This window comes from Xiphophorus couchianus, chromosome 3 (genome assembly GCF_001444195.1).
Source record: "Xiphophorus couchianus chromosome 3, X_couchianus-1.0, whole genome shotgun sequence".
Lineage (NCBI taxonomy): Eukaryota > Metazoa > Chordata > Actinopteri > Cyprinodontiformes > Poeciliidae > Xiphophorus > Xiphophorus couchianus.
In genome coordinates this window covers 14,529,202-14,544,884 of record NC_040230.1, presented here as the reverse complement: position 1 = coordinate 14,544,884, position 15,683 = coordinate 14,529,202, and the positions used below count along the sequence as shown (strand labels likewise).

The 15,683-nt window shown below is 40.7% G+C and overlaps 1 protein-coding gene across 1 annotated transcript; it reads left to right on the top strand.

Moving 5' to 3' along the window:
* Positions 1 to 4,776: 4,776 nt before the first annotated feature.
* LOC114142355 (uncharacterized) lies at positions 4,777 to 14,714 on the top strand. Its single transcript, XM_028013595.1, has 6 exons — positions 4,777 to 4,993; positions 7,299 to 7,633; positions 7,730 to 7,805; positions 8,078 to 8,156; positions 9,635 to 9,818; positions 9,932 to 14,714. The coding sequence occupies exons 1-6, from the start codon at positions 4,948 to 4,950 to the stop codon at positions 10,535 to 10,537; spliced, it is 1,326 nt and encodes a 441-aa protein (XP_027869396.1). The 5' UTR covers positions 4,777 to 4,947; the 3' UTR covers positions 10,538 to 14,714.
* The last annotated feature ends 969 nt before the right edge of the window (positions 14,715 to 15,683 follow it).

Below are 15,683 nucleotides of genomic sequence, written 5' to 3'. Positions count from 1 at the left end.
AAGATTAACTGGCTCTCTGGGTTGACTTTCTATTGACGCTTTGGTGCCGTCCAGCCGAGTGTGTTCTGATGCGAATGACATCACTCCGTGGAGTCGAGCATAGATTAAATACAAATGCTGTAAAACAGTCACCGTGTAGAGGTCCTCCTAAACGTGATGCGCCTCAGACAAATTATGCAACAGCGGTAACCTTCGCCGGCTTCCCATTGGTTACCGAGCGTTCCATCACGGCGCGTGGTTAAGACCAGTGCGCGTGCTGTTGGTTGTGTCTCCGCAGGGGGCGTGTCCTTTGGATCCATTCATAAATTCAGCAGCAGAGCTCGTCATGTGAAAATCCCCGTTTCCCACTGCTGCACACATGTTTGTCTGCAGATGTATGTTTGTGGTTTTGGCAAAGAATGACTTGGAGGTCAGCTTTATTTCAGCAAAGAATTCATTATATTCATATATTTCGGAAAGGAAACTTATTTTACATGAGCTAAAGGTTCTGTGTAGCGCCACCTTCACAAAAAATGTTTTTGTTTGTTTTATATTGGCCTACAATATGAAATATAATAGCACAAGCCCTAAAATGTTTTTTCCTTTTTTTTCCTGAAAGTGAATTACTGTGAAGGTAAAAAGGTCAGTGATAAAGATCTGGGGAAATATAAAACAGGGTTAGTTAATAAGATAATAACTCAAGCTTTGAACATCTCAAGAAGTTCACTTCAACATCAGAACTTGCCAAGACTAAGGGACAATTTCAGGCTTACATGGCTGTCGACAAGGAGAGCATTAGCCAGAGAAGTATTAGCATTACTGGTATTAGCAGTAGATGCACCTATTATTCATGTGCTCCACTATTCTACACAGCTATTATTGAAACAAAGCTTCAAGATAACATATCACATGTTTTGGTCCAATATTGGACTTAAATGCAAGAAAGATAAGCCAACCAAAATATGGGAATACCAAATATGGTTAATTGCCAAATGATGTAGTGTTTAATTGAAAGAAAAGTCCAGAGATTACAGAGAACAAAAAACACAGAGATAGAAGCTTAGGAAAACCAGATATCATGACCACACAGCAGAGGATCCACCAAAGACAGAAGCTGACTGGCTTTTAATGTGCAGCGTCTAGGGGGAAACCCAATACATATGGCAATATCAGAACTGTAACTAAAACCTAAACCTAAACCAACACCAATAAGCAAAGTGAAATATTTATTAAAAATAAAAGATTAGCATAAATACAGAACACAGAACCTGGACCGAAGGAAAGGCAAATGCCATGATATCATCAATTGGGGTGGACACAGCAGACATGTGGGAGAAAGTGCCCTGATCCAAAGAAACAAAATTGAACTTGTTGGTCTTTGTGCAAGATGCTATGTGTGGCAGAAAACACCAGAAACACACCGTGAAACATGATAGTGGGAACATGGAGCTGTGGGGGAACTTTTCTTCAGCAGGGAAACTCATCAGAGTTGATTGAGATGTGGGTAGAGTTCAAAACCCGTAAAAGGCTATAAAACGCTTTAAACTGGAGCACATGTTCATCTTCTAACAGACAACAACAAACATACAGTCAGAGCCTCAAAGGAATGGTTGAGATCAGCAATGGTTTGCACCTTTTGGATGCATCCTTGCATCTATAAACCTGAATCAAATAAATAGTTAATTGCCAAGCTTTTGCAAAACTTGCTTCTTTGCCAAGTAGGTAATTCAACCTTTTGACTCAGGTGCGCTGGAGCAGGGATGCATCTAAAGGTTGCAGGACTGTGGCACTTGAGGAAGGGTGTTGCAGACCTCTGGTTTAAAGCAAACCTATGTTTTAGAATGGTTCAGTCAAAGACTGGACCTGTATCCAGTTTAGAATTTGTGGAAAAACTTGAAGGTTGAGTTTCTGTTAATGTAGTCTGCCTGAGCTGGAGCTTTTTTGCAAAGAGGAATGTTCAGAAGAATGGCAGTGTTCGGCCTCTCTGTACACATTGTGGAAAGGTGGCCATATGCACTTTGTGGTTGTAGATTTTCCAAGAGGCATGAACATTTTTTGCAAGAAACTGCAGATGGAGATGCAAAACTGTGAAAACCAAACTTTAATTTTTAAAAATCAACCAGAACGTTTTTTTTTTCATAGTATTTCTGAGAAATAATATTGACAGTATTGAATATTTATACAAAATCTCCTTAGATTTAAAGGAGGAAAGTAAAAACTGGTCTGCAGGTGCAGACTGGGGAAAACAAAGCTGCAGTGAGTGGGTTTTTTCCACGCTGTCTTCAAATGGGACATGTTTGCCTCTGACTCACAGGGGGAAAAAAAGAGCAGTGAGAGTAAAGAGGGGCCCTCGTTTACAGTTTAGTCATTATGTTGTGCTTGCGTCTTCCCAGAGGGAGATAAGATTTCTGCTGTTGTTGTCTACTCTCAAACACTCAAACTTGTGCTTTTGACCTTCCACATTCCTTCGATACCTGATCTCTTAGTTCCTGTCAGTAGAAAGAAGACATCTAGGTAACTGTCTTCCAGGTAAAGTTATTACAGATATAGTGTCAACATTAGTTGAGAAAAAACGTGACTGAACTAAGATGACTGGACTATTTACTTAATTGAAGCAAGTGTTTTTCAATTTGTTCATCAAATTGAGGTGGTTCTCATTCAAAAATTAACATCCAGTAAACTGTAGAGTAATGTGCGCTACTTTCATCCAACCTGCTGACAAATGCCTCATCCATAAGTTTAGGCTTGACACAATTGGATTGTCAATATCAGAGATTTTTATTTTTATTTTTTTAAAGGAGCAAATGATAGAGAGAAGTGGGGAAGCAGGCGGGGGATGGGAATTAGTTGGAAGGGAAGTGGAAGGCTTGAAATGATGGGGGTGGTCTTCAGCAAGCATAAACTCAAAGTAGGTTCAGGCGGTTCATGTATTGCAGGGGAATTCTGACAGCGGGAGGGGGATGGTAAGCTCTCTGAACCCGCTGCCTCTTCCATACATTCAACTAAGATGCCTTTCTTTTGGCTTCTGCAGTCAAAGGTTAACCTGTGTTTTGCTTTCCTGATCACAGAAAGCAGTCTGGGCAGTGCATATAGTTGGGATAAGCGAAATGCATAGCAAAACAAACAAGGCTACGCCCTGCTATGTATGCAATGTATATGGCTAGAGAGAGGAGGGTGGGAGGGGGCGGTCGGTGAGTTCATGTGTAAGTTGTATGTATAGAGGGGGAGGGGCGGACTCCTCATCCTCTGACTGCAACATGAGGAGCAGCACGTAGGAAAATCCTGATAAAAGCATGCCAAACTACTGATGCATCATTTAAGCATTATGAAGTGAGAAACGACAAATGCATTAGATAATCAGAGGAGAGGACGTGTGTTGGTATATGTGCGTGTAAACAGGCTATGCAAGCAAGTGCAAAGCCTGTAGAGGTGGTCACAGAGTTCACCCTGTTGTGAGCTAAAAGCAAAGGGGGAGGACAAACTATGGCTGCTCATGGATAACCTTGAAGAGTGACTACATGTGTGATCCTATATACACCAACAGCAACAACACAGAATTAAAGATTCAGGTTCAAAAATGTTAAAAGATAGTATGAGGCATTAAATAAATAAAAAATATATAAAGCGTTAGGAAAACTACTTGTGTAAAACGGTTTTCATAATAAGTCGTTTGGAGATTATTTCTAATTACTGTTGTCAGAGATCAGAAAAGGCTGTAAATGCAACATTCTGGCCTGTTTTCAGAAAAATTTAAGATAATAAGTGTAAAACCCATCAGAATGAAATGAACAGTTTATAATTGTTTACAATGCTCTTGAAGAATATTTGAAGACTTGTCAGAGAGTGGGGTTTTGAGTGTGCACACACAGACGGTGCAAATTGAATCCTGCCTGAAATCAAACATGGGTGTTATTGAAGTTGCCTAGAGACGGGCTGTGATCTCTTCTTCTTGCCACATGACTATAATTACTATGTTTAAGTCTTGACACGAGGCTCAATCTGTAAAAGAAGCCTGTACCAGCTTCAGACGTTATTTACATGGAGCTGTTGTTAAATTAATGAATGTGGATGTTTGTACATTTTTAATGTCAAAATTGTTTAAATTTCTATCATTTTCAGTCCTCTTTTGGCTACTGGTTAAAAATATAAATAGATCACTGTATTTTTATAGCATGAACGGATGGGTGACTGGATGGATGGAAGACTGAATTGAATCTTTACAATTTGGGAGTTTTGAAATACAAATATTTTTTTTTCTTTTCCATACACAGACGTGAAATATCCTTAATCAAATTCCATGTTTCCAGACAGCGTGGGTTCCTTGTTTTCTTTTTTCCTCAGTGAAATGCGTCTTAAATTAGATCCAACAGACTGGAGAAGAAAAAAACCTGTTAATATATTTGCAAATTACACCGACGATTTACGAGCCTAGTTGCATAAGTCCTCTTGTTTTTTGTTTTTTTTTGGTTTTTGTTTTTTTTCTATGAGTTTCTGTGTTTTTGCTGTAATGGGCGGAGTCCTTTTAGGCCACATTGCGCTCCTCTTGCTCCGGCGCTGCGCGTTTACAACCGTTTGCTGTAGTAGAGCAACAACAGCAGCGCTCAGACACCAAACACACCGGAGACACATGAGTGGGGCGTGTCCGTCATAAGGGTCAGAACCTCCGTCCAATCAACGCTCGGTAATCCTTTCACTGGCTGAGCGGCTCAGCCAATGACGCGGGCCTCCAATCGGGACGTGAGCCAATAGGAAGAGCGACTAGCGTAGGCACGTGGACCTACGCACACGTTGACGCTCGTAAACTGCCAAGAGAAGCAGCAGCTAGTTGAGAGAGACAGAGATCGATGAGCAGACCGGGTGGTGTGCGCGCTCGTGTGTGTGTGTGCAAAGGATGGACTCGCTGATGCTGTTCCAGCCACTAACCGTGTACTGACGGATCTACCGAACCCAAACCAGAGGCGATATTTTATGTGTTGTTCACCGAGGCTCTCATTATTATCTCATTTTCCTGGCGGTGAGTATTAAAACGCTTTTCATCATCTGTTGTTGGCGTTTCCTGAAGTTGGCAGACTAGCCTAACGGAATTTCCTGCCCAGCTTTATCCTGTTTGTGCTGTTAAAACAATTACTTTTTCCATCCCCGACGCGACTCTTTCTCGCTAGTCTTGTATTATTTTTGAAAGCAATAGAAGCTTTTTTTTTTTGACAACTTTGTATTAAAATGTCCAGTGTGTGTTAGTATGTTGTAGTGGGCACACATACAGACGGGCAGCCATCACCTGTCTCTGTACCTGAGCCCGCGTGCACCATCCCAGCCCATCTCCATCCATCCAAGCTTCGCTACAGAACCAATTCTTTCTGGAACCCTTAGCAGAATCCTAATTCCACTTAAATTAATCACTGAGATAAATTAGTGACTACAGATCGCAGTTTTACTGTGCATAAAATATAACCGAAGCAAGAGAAATTAAGAAGCTGCAGTAATTTTAAATTCATGACTGCTAAACTAGCTATGAAGCTAGGAATAATTCTCCAGTGTTGGCTTACGCTTATATCAGGACTTGTAAATCCATCCATCCATCCATTTTCTGTTCTCCCTTTGTCCCTAATGGGGTCGGGAGGGTTGCTGGTGCCCATCTCCAGCTACGTTGCAGGCGAGAGGCGGGGTACACCCTGGACAGGTCGCCAGTCTGTCGCAGGGCAACACAAAGACATACAGAACAAACAACCATTCACACATACACTCACCCCTAGGGAGAATTTAGAGAGACCAATTAACCTAACAGTCATGTTTTTGGACTGTGGGAGGAAGCCGGAGTACCCGGAGAGAACCCACGCATGCACAGGGAGAACATGCAAACTCCATGCAGAAAGACCCCGGCCGGGAATCGAACCCAGGACCTTCTTGCTGCAAGGCAACAGTGCTACCAACTGCGCCACTGTGCAGCCCCGACTTGTAAATCATAAATAGCAAATTGTTTAATATTTTTAGCATTTTATTGTGCTGTTCATAAACTAATATGTCTGTTAACATTGCTACCGAACTGAATATTTACTCCCTTATTATTACGATTAATATAACTACTTAATCTGCTGTACTTTTATTGCTTTGTCAGTTCTTTTAAATCCTAACATTATTAAATGTTAACATTTTGTGGAGTTTTGTTTCAATTTACTAAAAATTACTATGATTGTTAATTAATCTGTAGGTTTACACAACTTTCATCCCAAATTATTTACATATTTAAAATTGTCTTTTCAATTTCTTATTCATGAATCAAGAGCGAATTTAAAAGTTATTCTGAGTAGGAATGTAAAGTTTTGGGATTGATATTCTATGTGGAATGTAAGCTGGTCGTGAGGACCCCTCTTGGCCCCAAGGGGCCCTAAGTAGCAGCTTACTTTGCCTTGGACTAACGCTGTCATAGTCAAGTGATGCATTATTTGGATAATTCTTTTTATTTTTATTTTTTTTTTTTTGGCAAAACATGTAATATTGATCTAAAAATACCCAGTTGGTTGAAAATTCATATTGTATCTCAAATAGACAAAACTGTGAGTGTTTCATTTCTCTCTTAGCCCTTCTGGGTGCAAAAATCTATCAGTCTCTCTGATAAGAGCTGGGGTGTTTATCTACCTAGTACATTCCTATTTCCCCACATATGCTGGTGGGATCAGAGACCAGAGGACGCTTGCAGATTGCTCAGACTGTGGGAGAAGGGCGCGTCAATGGCCAGAGAGAATGAAAAATGTGAGCGGAAATATAGAGGCTGTGTGCATAACGAATAGGATGGGATGAGAGCTGCACGGCATGCAGTAACGCAGCCAGAGAGGAAAGAAGGTGGTTTGTGTGTCTCTAATCCTGCTTGGGAGGGGGGTGGGTGTGTGTGGAGTAGAGAAAGCACGAGACTGAAGAGAGGAGGGGCTTCGGAGAGCAACCGGAGGCTGTGGTGGAGTGGGAGTGTGCCTATTCTGATTTCACCACTACACGAGCTCCCATCCCCCCCTCACATTTCCTACTCTCCTCCAGTCTCCTCAATGGGAGCCAGACATGTACCACCATTGTGTGCCTCCTGCATATACCCCCAGCCCCACTCTGCACCATGTTAAACTAGGACACTGGTATACCCACCATTTTGAGTTGTGGGAGTTGTATATTTAGGAAGAGAGATGTGGAAAATGGAGTACCGCCAAAACAGAAAACATGTTTGTTCTATGAATTTACTCTGCATTCCACTAAGCATGTTGTTTGTTTTGTTTCTCCTAAAAGCTAAATCTGACTTGTAGTAATCCAAATCCTTTACTACTGTTTCCCCAAAGTGATGCAGTCTCAAGGAAGCACTTCCACCCAGCCCTCCTTCGATTCCCTGAGTTCCAGCGACAGCCTCGTGCTCAGCGACTCGGAACAGATGGAGGACGACACTGACGTCTTTTTGACGGACAGCTCTTCCTCTGTCACCATCGGCGAAGTGGCATCCAAAAAGGAGCGGGGCTCGAGGAGCCCCAGGTCACAATGGGCGTACAGCGGCTTCTCGGGCGAGGAAGAGGCATACAGGTCGCAGAATGACGGCAAGGGGGCAAACTTCAGCATGCTCAATGCAGATGCTGCGAGCCAGAGACCCAAATCAGACGGAGATCTGCTGTTTGCTCAGAAGGTAAAGGAGGAGAGGAGAGGCATGACATGGCAGTGTTTGTACAGAGGGGGGCCTCTTCTGAAACTAATCTATCTGCTCTGTCTTATTTTCTGCCAGTGTGCTGAGCTGCAGGGTTTTGTCAGGCCGCTTCTCGAGTTGCTGAATGGGCTGAAGAGTGGCCGATTCGACCACGGTAAGCATTCCTAAATCTCTGCCTCCTGCAAGCGTGGTGTAGGTACATACAGACTGTAAGGACTTCTCTACCGGACTGAGGAGTTTTCCTCTGGACTCAAGTGTGCATTGATAAGGCACAATGTGCAACTAGCACGACACTACAGCCTCGCTCCTTACATATGACCTCTGTGGGGTTTGAGTGAAAGTGGTGCCTGAGGTGGAGGCTGTATGTGTTCTCATGTGTCCGCTCACTGTAAATCATGACAGGTGGATTATGTATTTGATTGACAGGTTTAAGCAGTTTCCAGCAGAGCGTCGCCATGGATCGCATCCAGAGGATTGTCGGGGTTTTGCAGAGACCAGACTGTGGGTAAGAAGTCATCCACATTGTCTTCATGTTCACACACGCTATTTATAGAGTGCTTTGCAAAAATATTCACATTTTGTCACCTTAAAACCACAAAGTTCGATGTATTTATAAGAACTTTGAGATAGATTAGCATGAATTGAGTCGTTACTCTATAAAGTGGAAGGACAATTATACTAAGTTTTTATTTATATTTGCCCCTGAAGTAAATCCAGAGCATCAAATTGTCTTCATAAATAGTCTTGTAAATAAATAGTCAATCTATGTGTAATACAATCTCAGTGTAAATCTTGCTGTTCTATGAAGGCCTCAGAGGTTTGTTGGATATAATAATAATGAAAAAGGAGCAAATAAAGTTGCAGGAGCAGCAGGGATCAACTGCTCAGGTGGAAAAATCTACTGGCAGAAAAATTATTAGTTTTGGCTTGAATAAACGTGGGCTTCATGGAAAATGGCCCAAAGAAAACCATTCCTGTTTTCACTTTGCCACACATCGTGTAGGGCAGTGGTCCCCAACCCTGGTCCTCAGGGACTGCTGTCCTGCATGTTTTTAATGAGTGTGGACTCATCACAGCTGATGCATATAATTGCATCACCTCCTTTGCATTCTTTCAATTGCTGCAGAAGCCAGTTAATCACCTGTTCATTTAACCCAGGTGTGCAACAGCAGGATTACACCTAAAATATGCAGGACAGTGGGCCCTGAGGACCAGGGTTGGGGACCACTGGTGTAGGGGACATAGCAAACTTGTTAAAAAAGATAATTTGGTCAGATGAGATGAGAACTGAACTTTCTATTGGGGCATTATACAGCCAGAATCACAATGGAGCGGTTTAGATTAATCGGTTTGTTAATCTAAATCGATTAACAAACCGATTAATCGGATGTTAGAATGGCCTAGTCAGACATAAATAGAGTTTACAATCTGTGGCAATACTTGATAATTGCTGTCAAAGACGTGTTCCTTCCCATCTGACTGGTCTGGAGCTGTTTTGCAAAGCAGAACTGGCAAAACTTTTAGTATCTATCTGAGCAAACTGTGAGTCATTCAGAGACGCTGAATACAGATACATGCCAGATTTTTATTTGTAGCAAAATTCAGTAAACCATGTATCCCTTTCCTGGAAATTTACAGTTATGCACTACTTTGTGTTGGTGCATGTCATAAAATCTCTGTGGAAAAAACATTGACGTTTTTAGTTGTAATGTGATAAAATATGTACAATTTAAGGGACATTAATATTTTTTCTGTGCAGGGGCCTTTATCTGACATCTACTTCCATAAATGTCAGGATTATTAAACTGTTCAAAAGCTTTTGGAGGTGTTTTTCAGTTTCAACTCTCTGTGCCTGCTGCATGTTTAACTGAGCGCTCCAATGAGTAGATTCACAGCATCCATCAGGAGTACCGGGCAACACTAAACGCTTGGTGATGATTTTCCCAACGTTTTCTGACTTTTTTTTTTTTCTTTGTATTTTAGGGAGAAGCACCTGAACACTTTGCTCCAGGTGGAGGTGATGCTAAAGCTCTGGTTTCCCCATATCTCTGCTCAGCCTGTGTCTTCGTCCTCCAGTTTCTCCACTTCCCCCACTCACTCCCTCCAGGACACTTCCAGCTCCACTCCGCCACACAAACATCGGGACCAGCTGCATATCCCCGTCAAGGTGAAAATGCGTGCATTTCGTCAGTCTGCTTGCGCAAATAAGCCCCTCCCCCTCCAGCGGCCACGCCGCTGAGAGTTAATATTCATTTGCTTGCTCTCCTGTTCATTTTCCAGAAGCGCAGACTCAGCTGGACAGACACTGACTCCCCCACGCCCTCCCCTGTACCTATCAAGTGCCGTCGTACCGGTGGAGAGGAGAGGAGGAAGAAGCACACTCAAGATGAAAGGGATCAGTCTGCTGCTTCTCCACTGCTGGCTTCTGACACAAACCCGAGTTTGCCAGATGTGGTCTGCAGCAGCCAGCTAAACAGCGACACAAAGGGAAATGACAGCGAGGGCGAGGAGCTGGACCAGCGCTCAAAGTACAAGGCGACCCAGAGCTCCGAGCCGAGGCTGACGTGGGTGCACGTCGCTCCCATCCCGTCCCCCCGAAAAACGTGCATCTCGCATGAGGCCATAAAAACGGAAAGTGTCGGCAAAATCGTTCTCACAGCAGCGAGCAGGGGCAGTCCAGCTATGCAAGACTGCTTCATCTCATCCACCACGCCCTCTAAAAACCCCAAAAATCAGAAGAAACCAACACAGTGCCAAAGCCAGCCCATTGCTGCTGGACTGCAAGGTGAGACAGAGAGCACTGGGACATGTCAAGGTCAAAACCAGCCTGCATTTGTCTCGCTGAAGCCTCTGGCTCGGGTATGCCCCTCCACCGTGGAGACCTGACACACAGAGAGAGCAAAAAGCCAGCAGCCTTGCTCTCCTTAAACCACCTGAGGCATAAAGCTGCTGCAACACAAAGAAAGGGATGAAAGCGTTGTTTATGAATGCATTTCAAAAGGAAGAGAATAGCAGTTAGTGGAGGTGGATATAAACGATAAATTGCTATGGGTAAATTTGAAGGGATGGGGAAATTTTTGAAGTGAAGTTCTGATCAAGCATTACAAGCACTAAATGTCTTATCTGGGTTTTGTTTAATATAAATCTAAGTAGTTGGTCTAAAAGCAGACTCATGCTGATGTCATAGTGGTTTATTGAAACACTACCTATTATTTAAACTGTTTTGTGGTTATTTACACAGAAAATTGTGATAATTTACATAACAATTGGTATTGGAGGCAGCGTTAGACATGGTCTTCCTCTGTGAAACGCATACTGACAACAGAACATGTGAAGTACGTGTCAAACGCAAGGCCCAGGGGCCAAATAAGGCCAACCGTAGCTTTTTACGTGGCCCTCTAGACTCCAATTTACATCAATAAGTCCCTCCAGTTTTTCAACAAATTTGCAAAACTCACTTAAAATTGACACAAAGTCTGCCGATTCCCACATTTTATTCTGATTTTTACCACTTTTTTTTTTTTTCTCTTCTCAAAATTGGCCTAAAACATCGGGTTTAACCTTCCTTGATGTCAAGTTATGGTCAATACGGCGATTAATAAAGTCATTTAACATCATACATTAGCACAAAAATCATAAAAATTCCTTGCAAATATTTCTAAATTAGTGCCACAAAATGATTTTGATTGCAAAAGAAACACAGACATTCATGAAATGCTGGATGGACTGACCACTGTGGAAAGATGCTCAACATTATGTAATTTTAAGAAACACTTACTGAATGCTGAAACAAACAACTATTTATTGATATTTTAACAGTTTAATTGGTTTTATCAATACATTCTGGCACTACTGGCCCTTTAAGAGCATTCAGAATTTTGATGTGGCCCAAAATCAAAATGAGTTAAACACCTCTGGTGTAAAGTGTTCCTGGTTGGAGTAACTATGTGGTATGGAAAAGGTTTAAGTGAATGGCAGTATACTTTTATGCCTATTTTAGTAGGAAAAACGCTTCCTTTGTTCAATTCCCACAGGAAGTTTCACACAGGAAGATCACTGGCGGCGGAGCGCCTCCCACCTCCATCGCCTCTATGAGTAATCATTGGATTTTGTGTGAATAACCAACAAATCCAAATGACTAAAGGCTCACAAAATAGCGTGTAGATACCCCGCTGTGGTGCTTTTGAGGCTGGACTTGTTTTACAACTGTAGAAGTCCAGGCCCAACTATCCCAAATTTATACTAGATCAAGATTTAATGAGAGTTATCCACCAATGGTAAGATAACCGTTAACAGAAGCTCACTTAAAAATATCCAAACTATCCCTTTGAACTTTTTATTTTTTAAATACACAATATGGAATATAATGTGTTTCAGATATATATTAAAAAAAACTATTGATAAAGTAATATTCTTAATTTTATATTAGTCCAAACATGCACTAAAAGAGGTTATAATTAAAAAACTAGAATACACCTAAAGATCAGGAATACAGGTGCAAAGATGGTCGATGGAGATTGGAACAAGTTTCAGGAGCAATTAAGAGAATAACTTCATAGCATGAAAGCAAACAATATATTCAGAGATAGCTGTTTTCGCACAACTTTATCTTAAACTTGAAACTTTACAAACTTTGGAGTCTGATGTCAGTATTTCAAATAAAACCCTAGAATGCTATGATTCCAATCAGAGCATTTAACAGAGTGAGCTAATATTTGTTTTATGACAGGAAGTCCTGTTTGATTTTACAACTAACTGTAGATAGGATAGGAGAAAAATAAGTGTGAAGTGAGTAAAGCCAAATCCTGTGGCTTTTAAGGTGAAAAATACAGCACTGACTAATTAATATGCTGTATATGTGGTGTGTTGGAGTCCGTGAAGATGGTGGAAAACAAACATCTAACATCCCACGAATGTATTCCAAAATGTTTGAACTCTTCACATCCAGAGGAGCGACGCCGTAGCAACGACCCGTCTCGCTGTGAATCAGGCGCTGCTGCCCAGTGTCTGTCTGCAAACCGACCGGCGATCAGGGTCAAGAAAGACTTTTTTCTTTTTTTCTTTTTAATGACCAGCCTGAGAGAAGCAAACAGAAAAGACAGCAACCACTCAGACATAAGACTCTAGTTCCACTGTTAATTTATTCACATTTCAATCAGACACTGCAGCTATTTATTATTGTTTATATTTATTTATTGGGCAGCTGATTACCGCCTGCTGTGCATTCGCATAGTTTGGCCCAGTTTCCTTTTCGAGGGTTTTCGATACTTTTGACATTTCATGTGTTTTTTACTACTATCATGAGGAGAAAAAAGGAGGCAGATAAAATATTTCGACTGGACTAATGGACTACTGTGCCTTTTTGCCAATGTGTTTGAAAAAGATCTTGGTGCTTTCAGTGCATTTTGATTGTTTGCATTTCACAAAACCAATAACACATTCAATCAAGGAAAGCCAACATGTAGTCTGTACTTTTTAAAAATGCATCAAAACCAACAACATAGTAGACAACTAAACCAACAGCGTCCAGATCCGATATCCTGATATCTGTTTGTCCTCACTTCCCACATCTCAAGCTGATATGGTGTGTGTATGTGTTCAGGTAATTTGGTGAGAAACCAGTAATGTAAAAACAAAAACAAGGGTTTACTTGATTTCTTTTATCTTCAAACACAAAAATATTTCTAGTAAGGTACGTAATTCTGTGACTATCCATCACCGTGACTGTAGGAGGCGCTGTCTTAGCCGTAGGCTAACAAAATTTTTCACAAATGGCAATGAACAAAAACATAGAAAATTAACACTTTTTTATTTATTTGGATGAGGATTTTTAAGAAATTATGTAATATTTAATTTTATGTTAAAAACGCTCATCCCTGCCATTTATGGGCAATGGTGTCACAAAGATCCTTGCTATCACATATTGATGTTTGGGGAAAAAAAAAAATTGCCATTGTTTTTTTTTTATATATATATATATATATAAAAATAAAAAAATGTTTCTGGCAAGGGTTCCACAAAAAAAAAAGACTTGTATTTCCCTTTTTTAGTTTGTATTGTATCTTGAAATCAGATAGCCACTTCTTTTTGTTGTTGTATTTTATTACTAATTTGTGGTTGAAGAAATCTGGTTTTAAGGCTTCCACAGACCGAATATGCACACTGTCAGCAGTGGCTATAAATTTTGTTGTGTATGATTGAGCATAATCTTTATTTAACGCTCTTTTTGGGCTCTAATCAGCGATGGAGCTAATTGAACTGCTGGTGCTCTTAAAAGAAAAAAAAATATATATATAAATTAGCTAGAAAATCTTTATTTGTACTACATGCTTCATAGGACCCCCTTATTTATTTTTAAATTAAAAAATAAGCTAACATTCATATAAATATTAAGCTATCTTTATCATTGTGATCGAATCAACTTGTATTAAAAAAAAGAAGCATATAAATATTGAAATTATTTGTAATTTTTTTTTTGTAATTCACTAATTTTGTACCGAGGGAGGTGACACCTCTTAAAACACCCACATGTAAACACAGAGCCCCCCTGGCAGACATCATGTTACTGCCCATGTTTTTGGAGCAACGAGCACACAAACCCTCCGTCACAGATCCAGACTCTGGATCAGAGCCTAAGGGCGGGGGGGTTGTCTTCCACCTCACTCTTGTTTACTGTTGAAGTATGATAGAGAAACCAATTGCACTTATTTGTTAACCTGCTTTTTTTTTTTGGCTTTCTCGGATGTATGTTTTGGGGGGTTTATTTTTACTGTTGCATCCACTGCTGATTAGTCAGGAATAACAATGTTTTGTTTATTTTAGCTGCCTTTCTCTCATTATACGCTGACTGTAAACGCGTCCCTTCCCCCATTCGGCTGCACTGCTCTGCCCTTGCCATCTCTGCTACATCCCCCTCAATCCTGTTAGTATCTTCCTCTCAAACGAAGCTATTTCTTTCTTTCACTTTCATCTTTTTTCTGATATTATCCTCCTGACTACTTTGTTTTCCAGCAATGACACAAGACAGAAATCTTTTAATAAACTACACATTTTTGAAAGTGAAGATGCATTCTGGATTTTTTTCCCTGTGTTTTCTATGACAGAAAAAAGTTACATTTTCTTTCCATATTTGCTGTTTGGCTTTGTTCATTATGATGCCGTGATACGAGTCAGACTTGACGTGTTTTGAAAGGCAGCTCTCACTAAACAGATGTGACTCAGTGGGGTGCAGATTTAGAGACTGTACATTTTGAAGTGCATGTGAGCTTGAAGGGTGGGGGGTTGAAGGAAGGAGGATGTATGGTGTGAGACTACTGACTCTAATCTGACTGAAAGTAGTAGGGGGCTGGCTGATCCTCCAACCAGCTGCTACTGCTGAGCCCAAACATTACTGCCGTGTATTTGTGTGCAAATTTAGGTTAGGAAATCCTAATTAGTAACAACCTCCTAGAAATAGAAGAAGAGTCTGGCATGGGGGGTGTCTCAAGTGCATCCAGGGGTATCATGAATGAAAGGGGCGGGGGAAAAAAGTAGATTCACTTGATCTGAATATTCAAAGTTTTGGGAGTCCAAAGTAGATCTGATATGTTGCTTATAGTTATTGTGAAAATCTACACAAGTTTTTTGTGTGAAAAATTAACTTTTCCACATATGACATTCATCAAGTATTCATGTAAAAATATATTACGTGAGTTCACACTACTTATTAATTATATTCAATCTGATTAACCTGAAAGGAAGTTCAGCTGAGATAAAAGGGTTTGTTGATTTTTGCTAATTTTTATAATTTAGCTAAAGCCATAGTTCTCACAAAGGCTACTAAGGGGAAAAAAAGTTTATCAAGTTAACAATAAAGGTAAAGCTGATAAGAAATTTCTTTAAAAATCAATAAAAATAGGAGATAGAAACTGATCAGACACTGCTAAAACACTGAAATAATCTCTGAAGAAGCTGCAGAAACTTCTGGTTGGCACCGGAGCTGCTGGATGTGTTACTAAATCACTAAATAACACATCCGGTTTTGGCTTAAAGA

Excerpts from the sequence above, each read along its gene's own strand:
- LOC114142355 (XM_028013595.1), top strand. The coding sequence starts at position 4,948 with ATGTGTTGTTCACCGAGGCTCTCATTATTATCTCATTTTCCTGGCG. Across the intron at positions 4,994-7,298 it reads ATTATCTCATTTTCCTGGCG|TGATGCAGTCTCAAGGAAGC; the intron begins GTGAGTATTAAA and ends GTTTCCCCAAAG. Across the intron at positions 8,157-9,634 it reads TTGCAGAGACCAGACTGTGG|GGAGAAGCACCTGAACACTT; the intron begins GTAAGAAGTCAT and ends TTTGTATTTTAG.